General features: G+C 41.7%; 1 protein-coding gene across 3 annotated transcripts in view; it reads right to left on the bottom strand.

The window, feature by feature from the left end:
• LOC117507722 (dipeptidyl aminopeptidase-like protein 6) overlaps positions 1-16,528 on the bottom strand; it is a 660,963-nt gene that overhangs the window by 43,876 nt on the left and 600,559 nt on the right. For all 3 annotated transcript variants that reach the window (XM_034167551.1, XM_034167538.1, XM_034167544.1), the window contains one exon: positions 77-231. In XM_034167551.1, the coding sequence (XP_034023442.1) occupies positions 77-231 (155 nt within the window). The remainder of the gene's footprint in view (positions 1-76; positions 232-16,528) is intronic.

The following is a 16,528-nucleotide window of genomic DNA, read 5'->3' as shown; positions in this document are numbered from 1 at the left end:
AAGAATAAACACCCACGATGCTCCTGAAGTACAGGAACACTGTCAACATATTCTCAGACTGGTGTTGATGAGTAACCTTAGGGTAGTGGTACTCTTTCCCTATGGGGTAGAGGGTTCCTGTGAACATCGGCAGCTCCATCCTGGGCACCAACGTGTCATTGATGGTGGCGTAGGCTAACCTGGCGCCATCTGGAGACCACCAATGAGCGATGTGAGTGTGAAAAATCTCTTCTGGAAGAATGAGGGAGGAAGAAAAGAGCTTCAATGACTGTGCACAATAAATGGCAGGAAGATATTAATCATGTGAGTGTGGGCAAACAGAATGCGAATAAACTGAAAAAAGAGAATAGTTGAACCAATTTAAAAAAGTGTTACACTTGGTAAAAACTGAATCAATTAAGTTGTTTAAACTTAAGTTTGTGAGTTAAAACAACTTAACTGATTCAGGTTTTACCAAGTGTAATGCTTTTTTAAGTTGGTTCTTTTTTAAGTGTAATATCTGACAAATTCACAGAGAACATTGAAATACAATAAAAAGCCATGATACCGCCGCTCTTAGCGTTGTTATTTTCTATCTTCACTTTATTTTCTCCATCAGCCCAGCACACACACGTACAGTATGTGTGAACAGATTTTAGCTCCTGCTGCAATGCATTGTGGGAGCTATAGTATTGGGGTCAATCCATCATCATTCTGTGACAAAATCTGGCTCTTGATACAAATGCAATGTGGTTATTTAAATCCAGATTAAAGACTCATCTGTTCTCTCCATCTTGTAATTAACAGACTTAGCTGTACTGAATCATTCGTACCCTCAAACTTCAATTATTTCCATTAGTGGTGCAGAAAGACTCTGTGTCATCACTTCCAAACGTGAGTGAGGCAGAGGGCTATGCTGCCAGTGAAAATGTGTTTGCAGTTGTGAGATGGTGTTACTGTGAAATGTTCTTTCTGGCTGGTTGATTTCTGCTATGCTCTCTGTCAGGGATCGAGTTGCTGATGAAGGAGCGGATCACCGACTACCAGGACTTAGGCATTGCCAACGCAATTTGACGCTTCATAGATCATTCTGTCCATCCATTTGATCCTCACAGATCATTCTATGACTGGGGCATGTGAGATCTATGGCAAACTGTGGAAATCCAGAGCATGACTCCGGGAAGTAACTTATGGACAAATTCCAGAAGTTAATATTTCCTGGTGCTACCCTGTTGTGCTGGAAATTTAATGTCTTTTTTTTTAAACATCAGCATTTTTTGAAATTTAAAAAAGGATTAATCATATTAAGATTTTTAGATACTCTTTGTTGAAGACAGAAACACTGCAACATCCACTTAAATTTCCTACAATTAGTGGGGAAAGTATAGGCAACTCAGATTTACCAAAGCTCAATTAAGGGCCAAAGTCATTGGGGAAAATAGTCAAAATTTTAGTTGCTCTCTTTGATTTGAACCAAAATTGTGTTCTGGAATTGCCTAGGTGAGGTCAAATTGATGATAGTCAATCTCTGGGGTCAAGGAGATGTCTACCTGTCTGTTTGCTGTCCTACTACTCCCACGCTCTTTAGCTAAGTTCTAACAAACCTGGTATTTCAATGAATGATGACAAAAAATGCTATTTGAGCAAAGGGCAAAGTCAAGGAATTTGATTTTGACCAAATTTCAATTGAATGTGCACAGGTTTAGGTGGATTCCACAAATGCCCTGGCAACATCAGCCAGAGGTTGATCATTTGGAAAAAAAAATCACATTCATTGGGTTCAAATGTCCTATTGCTGTAGCCCTTACTGTCTTCATGCCCATGGGTACTGACCTAGTTCATTTAGACAAGAATCTTGGCACTAAACATGTCTGGGCTTGTCTGAGCAACCAAATGTCAAGCCGGGCCTTATGTTTGCATGCGATTTATGAATCCTAGTTGCTAATCACAGCGTGATGGCGGCCACTAACTCCACTGATGCTTGTGTAAAAACATCTGTTCCAGCAAGATCAATATGTTTTAGTTTACAGGTCAATATGCAAAATGGTTCCAAAGGAGGACAGAAATCTAAAACTCAGATCAGGGTGGAACACGTGCGTTATCATCTCTGTCCTATCAGCAGTTCTGTCCGCTAACTCCACCATGACCCGCTTGTTATATTTGGACACAGAAGCCCCACCCACTAACAGTGACACATACACAGTAACACACAGGGTCCCAAGCGTGGAGGTCATAAATCACTTTTTAATCTCGGTACAGCAGATCGCCCAGGACAGAACACGGCTACATTTTCCAGAAAAGTATCACAAAGTAATTTCTCACCCATTGTAGCTACATGGTGTTTTTGGGTTATTGTTGCCTCGTGTGTGTGTGTGTGTGTGTGTGTGTGTGTGTGTGTGTGTGTGTGTGTGTGTGCACGTATACTATCTGCAGCTAAAACACTGAAATTCACTTCAGCTCTTTTCAGCGCAGTAACCTGGAAGGTTCCCACGAGGCCGTGGGCTCATGTGTGAAACTATGCCTCAACCACGCAAACTATTCCTTCTACAGGCGCGGCGAAAATAACAAGAACAGCGAATACATCAGCCAGTTACAAATTATGCAAATACAAGTTGGCCGAGGGAACTTTTTTGACAATACAAAGCATAACCAGGACTATTCTACCTCGGCGAGTCTGCACAAAGGGAGAAGATGGCATTAAAACTGTTTGTGCCACGAGCTACAGTTGTATCAATGCTTGCAATTAAAGTTTCATTAATGTTGTTTATCTGGCTCCAAGGAATTAACAAACATCAGCTAACTATTAGCATTTTCATTAACTGCGCCCACTTGATGTGCAGCACGGCTGGTTTGATAAACAGCCCCAGAATATATGAATGTTCTCTGTTACATTTGTGTCATGTTGCATTGGGGCAGTTCTATGGTACTGTTAGATATACAACCCCTGGCAAAAATTATGGAATCACCGGCCTCGGAGGATGTTCATTCAGTTGTTTAATTTTGTAGAAAAAAAGCAGATCACAGACATGACACAAAACTAAAGTCATTTCAAATGGCAACTTTCTGGCTTTAAGAAACACTATAAGAAATCAAGAAAAAAAGATTGTGGGCAGTCAGTAACGGTTCTTTTTTAGACCAAGCAGAGGAACAAAATATGGAATCACCCAATTCTGAGGAAAAAATTATGGAATCACCCTGTAAATTTTCATCCCCAAAACTAACACCTGCATCATATCAGATCTGCTTGTTAGTCTGCATCTAAAAAGGAGTGAACACACCTTGGAGAGCTGTTGCACCAAGTGGACTGACATGAATCATGGCTCCAACACGAGAGATGTCAATTGAAACAAAGGAGAGGATTATCAAACTCTTAAAAGAGAGTAAATCATCACGCAATGTTGCAAAAGATGTTGATTGTTCACAGTCAGTGTCTAAACTCTGGACCAAATACAAACAACATGGGAAGGTTGTTAAAGGCAAACATACTGGTAGACCAAGGAAGACATCAAAGCGTCAAGACAGAAAACTTAAAGCAATATGTCTCAAAAATTGAAAAATGTACAACAAAACGAATGAGGAATGAATGGGAGGAAACTGGAGTCAACGTCTGTGACCGAACTGTAAGAAACCGCCTAAAGGAAATGGGATTTACATACAGAAAAGCTAAACGAAAGCCATCATTAACACCTAAACAGAAAAAAACAAGGTTACAATGGGCTAAGGAAAAGCAATTGTGGACTGTGGATGACTGAATGAAAGTCATATTCAGTGATGAATCTCGAATCTGCATTGGGCAAGGTGATGATGCTGGAACTTTTGTTTGGTGCCTTTCCAATGAGATTTATAAAGATGACTGCCTGAAGAGAACATGTAAATTTCCACAGTCATTGATGATATGGGGCTGCATGTCAGGTAAAGGCACTGGGGAGATGGCTGTCATTACATCATCAATAAATGCACAAGTTTATGTTGATATTTTGGACAATTGAAAGGATGTTTAGGGATGATGAAATCATTTTTCAAGATGATAATGCATCTTGCCATAGAGCAAAAACTGCAAAAACATTCCTTGCAAAAAGACACATAGGGTCAATGTCATGGCATAGGGTCAATGTCAATGAGCAGATCTGATTTGATGCAGGTGTTAATTTGGGGATGAAAATTTACAGGGTGATTCCATAATTTTTTCCTCAGAATTGAGTGATTCCATATTTTTTTCCTCTGCTTGGTCTAAAAAAGTAACCGTTACTGACTGCCACAATCTTTTTTTCTTGATTTCTTATAGTGTTTCTTAAAGCCAGAAAGTTGCCATTTGAAATGATTTTAGTTTTGTGTCATGTCTGTGATCTGCTTTTTTTCTACAAAATTAAACAACTGAATGAACATCCTCCGAGGCCGGTGATTCCATAATTTTTGCCAGGGGTTGTATTTTATCATTTTATTATTTTGTATTTTTTGCTATTTGTTTTGGTATTATGTTATTACTTTACTTAATAGTTATATTCTTAGGCTGGTATACTTTTAGTCTCTTATTTGTTTAAACGTGCATGTCGAACTGGGTTGAACCTGTTTTACGATAGAACAAAGAGATTCAAGTTATAATAATAAATCATATGTCCCGTTATCGTGCGGGTTATGAGGAGGGGGCGGGATCTCCCTTGAATGCCCATGGGGACCAATAAAGGAAGGATTTTGCTAAATAAGGTCAGCCTTTGTCAAGCCCATGAAATGTGTTATACTGTTTTAGTCCATTGTTCGGGGTTCTGAATGGATGGATCTCTTGCGAGAGAGAAGTTCTTCAGAATCTAGGGCTGTTTTTCATGATTACTTTGAATAAATTTAGATTGAGAGCTACTTTATCTTTGTACTTTGTAAGGGATAGTATTACAGTAAGAACTGGGTGAAATTAATAGTACTATGGAACACTGTCTACATGGGAACAGCCCCCTCATGTCGGACCTCCATGTTGGTACAGAGCCCAAAAAGGACATACAGCGGCTTGCAAAAATATTCATCCCCTTGGTATTTCATGCATTTTAATTTGTTTATGGTGATTCAAATACAAAAAGTCAATCAGGCTTCTCAGTATAAAAATTTCTAAAATTATGTTCCTTAGACTCAAACTGAAAACAAATCTCTACAACTTGATATAAATTAATAAAAAATATAACAGCCAAGATGATGGGTTGCATAAGTAATCAGCCCCTTTGTTATAATACCTGTAAATAATCAGTTTAATTGGCAGTTTTCTTCAGACAAGTCAGGAGATGGATACATGAACATTTCCAAGTTACTGAATATGTCTTTTAACTTTATTTGCATCAGTTATGAAGAAATACAAACAGTATGGCGCTATGGTAAATCTGTGTGGAGTAGACAGTTCTCTAAAACTGAGTGACTGTGCAAGAAGGAGAACAGTGAGGAAAGCCACCAAGACATCCAGACAACCCAGAAAAAGTTTTAGGCTTCTGTGGCTGTGATTGAAGAAATTGTGCATTGTGCAATTTCTGCATTTTGTATCTCCAGTTATACAGCTTCATGATGAAGTGGTATAGAGGAGGGTCTTCTTTCACTAAAACATTAAATCTAAAATGTACCGTCTTGCAAATTGTAGGTGAACTTTCAGGTCGTCTTTTTAAGAAAATCTATCTTTATATGACGCCCATTACTGTGTTATGCGATGGTAGAGCTTTTTCATGCTAACATTAGCCTGCTAGCATTACATTCATATGACAGCTGTTTTCACTGAATTATGTGATGCTAGCGAGGTCTCATGCTAGCTAATGTTAGCCTGTTAACATTAAGTGATGCCTAATAGCTTTGTGATATGTGATGTTAGTGTGTTTTCAAGACACATGAATGATTAAATCGATCGTCACTTAATGCTTTAAGGTTTTCCCCACGCTCAGCTTCGCAGCCACCACAGGTAGCCTATGTACTCAACAAAAATATAAAGGCAACACTTTTGGTTTTGCTCCCATTTTGTATGAGATGAACTCAAAGATCTAAAACTTTTTCCACATACACAATATCACCATTTCCCTCAAATATTGTTCACAAACGAGTCTAAATCTGTGATAGTGAGCACTTCTCCTTTGCTGAGATAATCCATCCCACTTCACAGGTGTGCCATATCAAGATGCTGATTAGACACCATGATTAGTGCACAGGTGTGCCTTAGACTGCCCACAATAAAAGGCCACTCTGAAAGGTGCAGTTTTATCACACAGCACAATGCCACAGATGTCGCAAGATTTGAGGGAGCGTGCAATTGGCATGCTGACAGCAGGAATGTCTGTTGCTCGTGTATTGAATGTTCATTTCTCTACCATAAGCCGTCTCCAAAGGCATTTCAGAGAATTTGGCAGTACATCCAACCAGCCTCACAACCGCAGACCGCGTGTAACCACACCAGCCCAGGACCTCCACATCCAGCATGTTCACCTCCAAGATCGTCTGAGACCAGCCACTCGGACAGCTGCTGGAACAATCAGTTTGCATAACCAAAGAATTTCTGCACAAACTGTCAGAAACCGTCTCAGGGAAGCTCATCTGCATGCTCGTCGTCCTCATCGGGGTCTCGACCTGACTCCAGTTCGTCGTCGTAACCGACTTGAGTGGGCAAATGCTCACATTCGCTGGCGTTTGGCACGTTGGAGAGGTGTTCTCTTCACGGATGAATCCCGGTTCACACTGTTCAGGGCAGATGGCAGACAGCGTGTGTGGCGTCGTGTGGGTGAGCGGTTTTCTGATGCCAATGTTGTGGATCGAGTGGCCCATGGTGGCGGTGGGGTTATGGTATGGGCAGGCGTCTGTTATGGACGAAGAACACAGGTGCATTTTATTGATGGCATTTTGAATGCACAGAGATACTGTGATGAGTTCCTGAGGCCCATTGTTGTGCCATACATCCAAGAACATCACCTCATGTTGCAGCAGGATAATGCACGGCCCCATGTTGCAAGGATCTGTACACAATTCTTGGAAGCTGAAAATGTCCCAGTTCTTGCATGGCCGGCATACTCACCGGACATGTCACCCATTGAGTATGTTTGGGATGCTCTGGACCGGCGTATACGACAGCGTGTACCAGTTCCTGCCAATATCCAGCAACTTCGCACAGCCATTGAACACACATTAGTGCACACCTGTGCACTAATCATGGTGTCTAATCAGCATCTTGATATGGCACACCTGTGAGGTGGGATGGATTATCTCAGCAAAGGAGAAGTGTTCACTATCACAGATTGCGACTGGTTTGTGAACAATATTTGAGGGAAATGGTGATATTGTGTATGTGGAAAAAGTTTTAGATCTTTGAGTTCATCTCATACAAAATGGGAGCAAAACCAAAAGTGTTGCGTTTATATTTTTGTTGAGTGTAAATCTCCTTGTTCACAAATGGAGGCACTTTGCACATAACACCAAACTAGCACCATACAACATACATACAAAAAGGCTGTAACTTTAATAAAATGAAGAGACAACATTTATAATTAGTAAGTGGAACTAGATCAAATATAAAAACTGGAACTTGTTTCTCAGTATTTTACCAATAAATGCTTAATAGTGCAGCAGATAAGAGAATATTTAGAGGGGAATCCTGCAAATGGTGATAAAAGCATCAAATTTGGCAAAAATACTCCTTAGACACTCCTCTTTTGAAAAAAAAAAACAACAATTGGCCACTTGACTTTTCAATCGGTGGTCAGGTAGGAGTCAATTGAAGAATTACACAGAGGTCAAAATTAAATGATGCTCCAATCATATTGAAAAATATTCCACATTATTTGCCTGATCATAAAGATTCCAAAAAGGTATAGTTTGGACTATATGTGACTGAATTCTATGGAGTTACGGGATAAAAACAGCAAGAATGGTGACAAAGGTCAGTGTCATTTTGTACAGGGGTCAAAAGTTAAAGTTGCTCCAATTTTGGTAAAAAAGTGATGCAAATTATTGGTTGAGCTAATAGGATTAATAAATGGAATAGTGTTGACAGTGTTGAATGTTTAAGTAAAGTAAAGGTCAAACAAGGTCTACGTCTATTGGATTCTATGACATGTGACATATGTTACCCCGTAACATGATAAGTAAGGATGATACATGGTCCAAACTATTCCTTAAAGGTGATAGAGAGCGGTTGAATGGGGCATTAATCCTTGTTCTGTGATGTGATATGTAGCCCAAAAAAAATTGGTTGGGTCTGTAAATGGCTCAGAACCTTCCTAAAAGGCTCTCTGAAACAGCTATGTTACTATGCTGGGTTTAGAATGCCTCGTTTGCCTTTAATGGCGTCGTTTCAGAGCTTATTTGGCAACCTCATTATGAAATGCAAGTAGAAGGCACTGATCGGTTGCCGTTGTTTGATTGGCTGCCCTTGCTCTCACTGAAAAGAAAGCATTATTTATTTATTTTCATTGCTTTTATATTTTCTGTTGTGTTTCCATTCAGGTTTTTTTTTTTTTTGCCTCTTTTGCTAAAATTGTATATAATAATCATTAGATTATTAATATGTAAACAAAAATAAATTTAAGAAATATTACAATTTGAAAACAAATGCACCCGAACGTGATGACAGCTGCAATGCTAACTTTTAACATTGAAAATGCCGTAGACATGCTAACGCGTTAGCATCGCTCCCGTTTTTAAGTTATAAAATACATCTATCAACTGTTTCAGAAGAACATAACAGGTCGGTTTAACATAGAAAAGGTAAATAATACTCACAGACGTATGCTCTTTAGGGTTTTAGCAGGAGAAAATTAAGCAAAAGAAAGAAAGAATAATTGAAGCATTGCTTGAATCTGTGAAGCACTGCTTCGATTGGTTCAAGGTTCAAAGCAAAGCCGTGCTGCAGAAACGTTGTTTACGGACCCGCTGCAGGGTCTGTAATCAATACAGAAATGATCATTTTCCTGACAAACACCCCCCAGAACAACGGCCACTCTGAAGGACCGATAACATAATCGTTAAGCACAAAGCTTATTGATGTCGGTGGATCGAGTCATTTCTTAACGATACCCAAAAGGAACCGGTTCTCGATACACATCCCTAGCTGCTAAGGGGTTAGCTCATTCCCTTTAGAGGAACAAACCAGAGCTAACGTGCCATTCTAACGTGCAATTCTTACAACAGGAATATGGCGCAACACAAATTTAAAACAAAAGAAAATGTGATACTCACAGGCTGTACTGATTGCTGCGGTTGATTTTGTCGCAGAGTCAGAACTGACCCTCTACTGAGTATTAAATGCCAACTGAAGCCAGCTCGAGATCGTGCAAGGTTTGTGAAACAGTCCTCCGTGAAATGCGCAGAGCAAAGAAATAGTCGGCGGTTGTCTGTACTGGGGATGCGGTTAAAAATGAATAAAAGCCAGTGATCACGTACATTGTTTTCCGTGGGAAGATCGTAGTCCGCTAAAACAGCCTGGGAAAGCACACCTGTAGCTCGCCATTGCTTCTCTTCAAGTGTTACGAATGGGTGGGCACAACCTTATGAATAATTAATTTTGAAGGGGCGTGTGTGAAAGGGTGTGTGTGTGGGTGTGTGTGTGGGGGGGCTATTGGTGAAAAAGTGACGCAAGTTTTCTCTCAAAAAACGGATTGGCCTGTTTTCTAGGGGCAATTCAAAAAAGGAGAAATACTTGAAACAGAGGTTCTGAAACTTGCTGGCACTTCGTGTGTATTCCCCACAGCGGGGAGACTCTGAACTAACACCAAAAACATGAAAAGGATGATTTTGATTCTCTATCCCCTTTAAAACCGTGTTAACGCAACTAGTTTTGTTTCACTTATCTGCTGCACTACAAAAGAAAGACTAAAAATTCAGCAAGTTATAGCCAAATTTACTGACTATGATCATAACAAAAGATATTTATCAACTCATATTTCATAATGACTAAAGAAACCAACTAAAATAGTTAGCAATTGTTGATTTGGGAGGTTTTACATATTTCACAAAACCCATATATTTACTAAAATATATGTTTTAAGTATTTATTTTGAAGAATTTTGGCTAGATTAGAGTGGATTTATCCACAGGGATGGCACTAATATTAAAATAATTCACAACTCAGACATGAAAGTATCTGTTTTTTAGTGTTTCTTGTCGCCATCTGCCTGGAGTGTCCTCCTGCACCCCTCCGAGAGAAAAATGGACGCTTTCTGTCCGACGGTGGACAAAGCAGCACAGCAGAGTTTTGATAATGACAGGAAAATTGTACTAACACAAAATGATTTCCAGCACGGATGATTGGTTAAGCAGATTTCACCACCAGCGGCTTAACAAGCTCTCCATGTAGAGTGGAATCACGTCTGTCGGAACTTCTCGTCGGCCGCAGTCACCTTGACTACTCAAGGAGAAACTAGTTCAATTTCTTGTAGAGCCTGTTTGGTGACAGGAAGGCGATGGGACGAAACACAGACAAATTAAGAGAAGGGCGGATAATTGGACAACTTTAGATGAGTGTACTCTCATCTTCTCTCTCTTAAGTAATGAGATCCAGGCTCTCTGTCCTGACAGTTCTCGGTGGCAGCTGCTGTCAAGGTGAATCGCCTGAGTATCAACACTCTCCGCTGTCTCCGTTTGGCTGTGCAGATGACACGATGTCACAGTCAAGCAGCCAATGAGGAATGAGGTACAAGCAAGGAAACTGGGATCATGAGAAGTCAAAGGTTAACAGTACTGAACTGGAAGGCATCCCACCAACCACTAGATAGCACCATCACTGTATTTCAACTACTCTGAAGCGCTGGTTCACTCACTGTTTCAAGTGAATCATGTTCCTGCAGTGATTCCTTCTTTCCTTTGACAGTGATTTGTAATATACTCAAAATAATTAGTTTAATTAGCTTTTAACCATTTCAAAACAATGAACCATTTCTTAAACAGCATAATTTTACATTTTGAAATACTGGATCATTTTCTAAACTGTTTCAGTTAGTTTTTCATGTGTTTCAAGAATGAATCATTTTTTGAAGGAGCTTTGCTGATAAGCTTTTAGAGCATTTTGAAACAGCAATTCATTTTCTGTCCACTATATTGGACCAAGTAGCTCCCATAAAGTCTAACAATCTAGCTCATAAACAGTCATGCCCTTGGTTAAATGACAGTATTTGAAATCTAAGGAGAGTATGTTGCAAAACTGAACGCCTGTGGAAATCCATCCCTCCACAAGCTGCACCTTAAAGACCTTGTTTTGTCTTTAAATAAAATGATAAAAGATGCCAGGTCTAATTACTTTAAAAAATAATATTGGCAAAGAAGGGAAATTCAAAAGTGCTATTTGACACTATAAATACACTTGTGTCTGAAGCTGCTCCTGCTTTTTCTCTGTCCTATGAGGCACATAGTTCTTTACTGCAAAGATTAGAGACATAAAAGAAAAAAATAATTCACCCTCTTGTCTTGGCTTTGCCCAGACTGAGCCGCTTGGGCAGACCTGGTCGTTCTTCAGTCCTGTGTCTTTAGAGGATATTGCGGCTTTATCATCCAAAATGAATTTGATGCCTAGTGTATTTGATGTCCTCCCTTCTAAGTTTTTTGGAAATGTTCTTGACTCAACTGGGCCATGGGTCACCAAAATCTTTAACATCTCCCTTTCATCTGGTGTTTTCCCAGCCTCCTTTAAACATGCTGTGATAGAACCCAGACTCAAGACGCCAAACTTGGATCAATCCGATCTTAAGAACTTTCGGCCAATAAATAAAAAGTGGTAGCAAAACAACTGCCATCTTATCTTGAGAAAAAAAAAACAACAAAAAAAAACATATACGATAAATTTCAGTCAGGTTTTCGGAAACATCACTCTATAGAGACCTCACTTCTGAAAGTGTCCAGCGACATCATCATGTCCGCTAACTCGGGGATGTGCACGGTGTTGGTTCTGTTAGACCTGTCCTCTGCCTTTGACATGATCGACCACACCATCATGGTCAACAGGTTGTGAGATTTGGTGGTGATGACGTTGGATGATGTTGGGGGTCCCTGTTTTGGATTGGTTTACCTCCTACTTGGAGTTTTAGTGTGTCAGTGAACCATGTTATGTCTGAATCAACGGATTTACAGTGTGGTGTTCCACAAGGCTCAGTGCTAGGGCCACTCCTGTTCCTTTTGTATGTTCTTCCCCTTGGACAAATAATTCAGCACTTCGGTGATGTGTCCTATCATATGTTCACTGATGACATGCGATTGTACTGTTCGTTTAAGACTTCAGAGGTTGGCAAACTGCCTGTTACAGGTGAAGAAGTGGCTGAATGACAACAGTCTACAAAATCTTGCCACAAAACACAAAAGGGGTAAAATCCTGAACATGCCAGACTCACCGTCGTGTTATGGATTTTTTTCAAATGTAAACTCCCCACCTCTCTTGGCTCTCACTACGGTATTGTATCACTTCCTGTTCCGGAGCACAGCAGTGTTTTGCTGTATCTGTTAGCTGTTTAATCTGCGTAGTTAGATTGATCTAGATAACTAGATAATTATTTGTTTCACAGTGTAATCTTCATGTGCCTTAACTAAAGCACTCCCTCTGCTGAATCACCTCTACATTATTTACACATTATTCACTTTGTGTGTTTTTAGGAATCTGCTAGCTTAGCGCAGCTACTAGCTCTTAGCCGGTTTAGCATGGCGGCTTCTCCTGTCTCTCCCGCACTTTTCTGCTCTGGGTGTGAAATGTTTAGTTATTCCCCGGCCTCCCCTTTAGCAGTAATGGTACTTTTAATAAATAAAGCGCCTTGGGGCAACTGTTTGTTGTGATTTGGCGCTATATAAATAAAATTGATTGACTGATTGATTAATAAGTGTAGCTTATTTGTAGCTTTGGAGGCCAGGCTGGGCGAACTGGAGATTCGGCTCCGCACCTTGGAAAATCCTACAGCTAGCCAGGCCCCTGTAGTTGGTGCGGACCAAGGTAGCTTAGCCGCCGTTAGCTGTCCCCCAGCAGATCCCGAACAGCCGGGAAAGCAGGCCGGCTGGGTGACTGGGAGGAGGAAGCGTAGTCCTAAACACAAGCCCCCTTTACACCACCAACCCGTTCACATCTCTAACCGTTTTTCCCCACTCGGCGACACACCCGCCGAGGATCAAACTCTGGTTATTGGCGACCCTGTTTTGAGAAATGTGAAGTTAGCGAGACCAGCAACCATAGTCAATTGTCTTCCGGGGGCCAGAGCAGGCGACATTGACGGAAATTTGAAACTGCTGGCTAAGGCTAAGCGTAAATTTGGTAAGATTGTAATTCATGTCGGCAGTAATGACACCCGGTTACGCCAATCGGAGGTCACTAAAATTAACATTGAATCGGTGTGTAACTTTGCATAAACAATGTCAGACTCTGCCAATGCCATATACCAACACAGTGCAGAGTAGCTACCTAAACTCTGTGAGTGAGATAGATTATCTCATCAATAGTTTTACATCCTCATTGAGCACAACCTTGGATGCTGTAGCTCCTCTGAAAAAGAGAGCCTTAAATCAGAAGTGACTCCGTGGTATAACTCACAAACTCGCAGCTTAAAGCAGATAACCCGTAAGTTGGAGAGGAAATGGAGTCTCACTAATTTAGAAGATCTTCACTTAGCCTGGAAAAAGAGTATGTTGCTCTATAAAAAAAGCCCTCCGTAAAGCTAGGACATCTTACTACTCATCACTAATTGAAGAAAATAAGAGTCAAGCTTTCAAATGAATTAAAGCTCTGTCTGGGTTTTTGATTAATTAATAAGCTGGAATGGAAGATTGCTGCTAATCCTCCGCCCCGGCCCGTGCTACGAGCATTCTGACAGTTAGTGTGACTCGGGGGTGTTGACTCATTTAAACTATTAGCACAATTACCAGCAAAATCTATTTAAGCATAAAAACTCAAAAAGAAAAAATAATATAGCACCTTCAACTGCACTACAGACTAAAACAGTTAAATGTGGTCTATTAAACATTAGGTCTCTCTCTTCTAAGTCCCTGTTGGTAAATGATATAATAATTGATCAACATATTGATTTATTCTGCCTTACAGAAACCTGGTTACAGCAGGATGAATATGTTAGTTTAAATGAGTCAACACCCCAGAGTCACACTAACTGCCAGAATGCTCGTAGCACGGGCCGAGGCGGAGGGTTAGCAGCAATCTTCCATTCCAGCTTATTAATTAATCAAAAACCTAGACAGAGCTTTATTCATTTGAAAGCTTGACTCTTAGTCTTGTCCATCCAAATTGGAAGTCCCAAAAACCAGTTTTATTTGTTATTATCTATCGTCCACCTGGTCGTTACTGTGAGTTTCTCTGTGAATTTTCAGACCTTTTGTCTGACTTAGTGCTTAGCTCAGATAAGATAATTATAGTGGGCGATTTTAACATCCACACAGATGCTGAGAATGACAGCCTCAACACTGCATTTAATCTATTATTAGACTCATTTGGCTTTGCTCAAAATGTAAATGAGTCCACCCACCACTTTAATCATATCTTAGATCTTGTTCTGACTTATGGTATGGAAATTGAAGACTTAACAGTATGCATTTAATCATTAGTGATTGATCTCTGCTCCCCTCCACAGCATGTCTTTTTCCTGGTTCTCTCTTCAGCCCCAACCAGTCCCAGCAGAAGACTGCCCCTCCCTGAGCCTGGTTCTGCTGGAGGTTTCTTCCTGTTAAAAGGGAGTTTTTCCTTCCCACTGTCGCCAAGTGCTTGCTCACAGGGGGTCGTTTTGACCATTGGGGTTTTTACGTAATTATTGTATGGCCTTGCCTTACAATATAAAGCGCCTTGGGGCAACTGTTTGTTGTGATTTGACGCTATATAAATAAAATTGATGATGAATTGATGATGATGAGAGGAGAATGGCCCGCGGGGAGTGCTTTTTCTGCGGCTCAAATGAGCATCAGCAGAGAGACTGCCCCAAAAGGCTAAACACAAATGCCCGCCCTTAGAGACTGGGATAAGGGTGGGTCCAGACATTCACGTGGGACGTACACGTATTTCCACACGTCTCAATCCTGAGCGGGGATTTAACCCTTCAAGCCCCAGCACTGGTGAACACGGGGTCAGAAGGGAATCTGCTGGACAGCAGATGGGCAAGGGAGGTAGGGCTCCCTCTGGTGGTGCTTCCTTCACCTTTGAAGGTACAGGCACTAGATGGCACCCTTCTCCCTTTAATCACACACAAGACACAACCAGTAGTTCTGGTGGTGTCTGGGAATCATCGACAAAAGATAGAGTTTTATGTGACTCCTTCTACTTCCCACGTGATTTTGGGCTTCCCATGGATGGTTAAACACAATCCCCGGATTGATTGGCCGTCTGGGGTTGTGGCTCAGTGGAGCGAAACCTGCCACTGGGAGTGTTTAGGATCCTCGGTTCCTCCCGGTTTACGTGCTAGTGAGGAGGTTATAGTTTCCCCCAATCTGACGGCGGTGCCGGTTGAGTACCACGATCTTGCTGACGTTTTCAGCAAAGATCTGGCTCTCACCCTTCCCCCCCACCGTCCATATGATTGTGCCATTGATTTGATTCCGGGCGTTGAGTACCCGTCCAGCAGGCTGTACAACCTCTCACATCCGGAGCGTTTAATCAATGGAGACCTACATCCGGGACTCATTAGCTGCCGGGCTGATCCGGAACTCCACCTCCTCGATGGGTGCTGGTTTCTTTTTTGTGGGCAAGAAAGACGGCGGACTCCGTCCATGCATTGATTACAGAGGGCTGAACGAGATCACAGTTCGCAACCGATACCCGTTACCTCTGTTGGATTCAGTGTTCACGCCCTTGCATGGAGCCCAAATTTTCACAAAACTTGATCTTAGGAATGCGTACCACCTGGTTCGGATCCGGAAGGGAGATGAATGGAAGACGGCATTTAACACCCCGTTAGGTCACTTTGAGTACCTGGTCATGCCGTTCGGCCTCACTAACGCCCCCGCGACGTTCCAAGCTTTGGTAAATGACGTCTTGCGGGACTTCCTGCATCGATTTGTCTTCGTATATCTGGACGATATACTCATCTTCTCCACGGACCCTGAGACTCATGTCCAGCATGTACGTCAGGTCCTGCAGCGGTTGTTGGAGAACCGGCTGTTTGTGAAGGGCGAGAAGTGCGAGTTCCACCGTACTTCTTTGTCCTTCCTGGGGTTTATCATCTCCTCCAACTCCGTCACCCCTGATCCGGCCAAGGTTGCGGCGGTGAGAGACTTGTTGTATGGCTGGGGGGGCCTGGCTGCCTTTTTGTTTCTGTCTTTTGGTTTTCCTTCCAGGTGGCTTGCATTGGGACTGAGTGGCTGTGTTGCTGAGGTTATCAGGACCTCACCCTGATCACCTGCGGCTCCTCAGGACTCACAGCTGTGGTGCATCTATATGGATTGGAACATGGTGGCATTTAAGACTGGAGTATGCAGTGTGTATTTGCCAGAGACTCGACCTTGTGACCAGACGGGTGAGATCGTCGTCTCGGGAGCCATCTCATCATCAGTGGATGCAGAGAACGTCCAGGGTTTGATGCACGGTCTGTGAAAGAGGAGGGGGTGAGGTCTCACACTCGTCAGCACACTTCCTGAG

Source organism: Thalassophryne amazonica, chromosome 1, assembly GCF_902500255.1.
Source record: "Thalassophryne amazonica chromosome 1, fThaAma1.1, whole genome shotgun sequence".
NCBI lineage: Eukaryota > Metazoa > Chordata > Actinopteri > Batrachoidiformes > Batrachoididae > Thalassophryne > Thalassophryne amazonica.
Note: the sequence above shows the minus strand (reverse complement) of the source record. Positions and strands in the feature narration are given on the sequence as shown.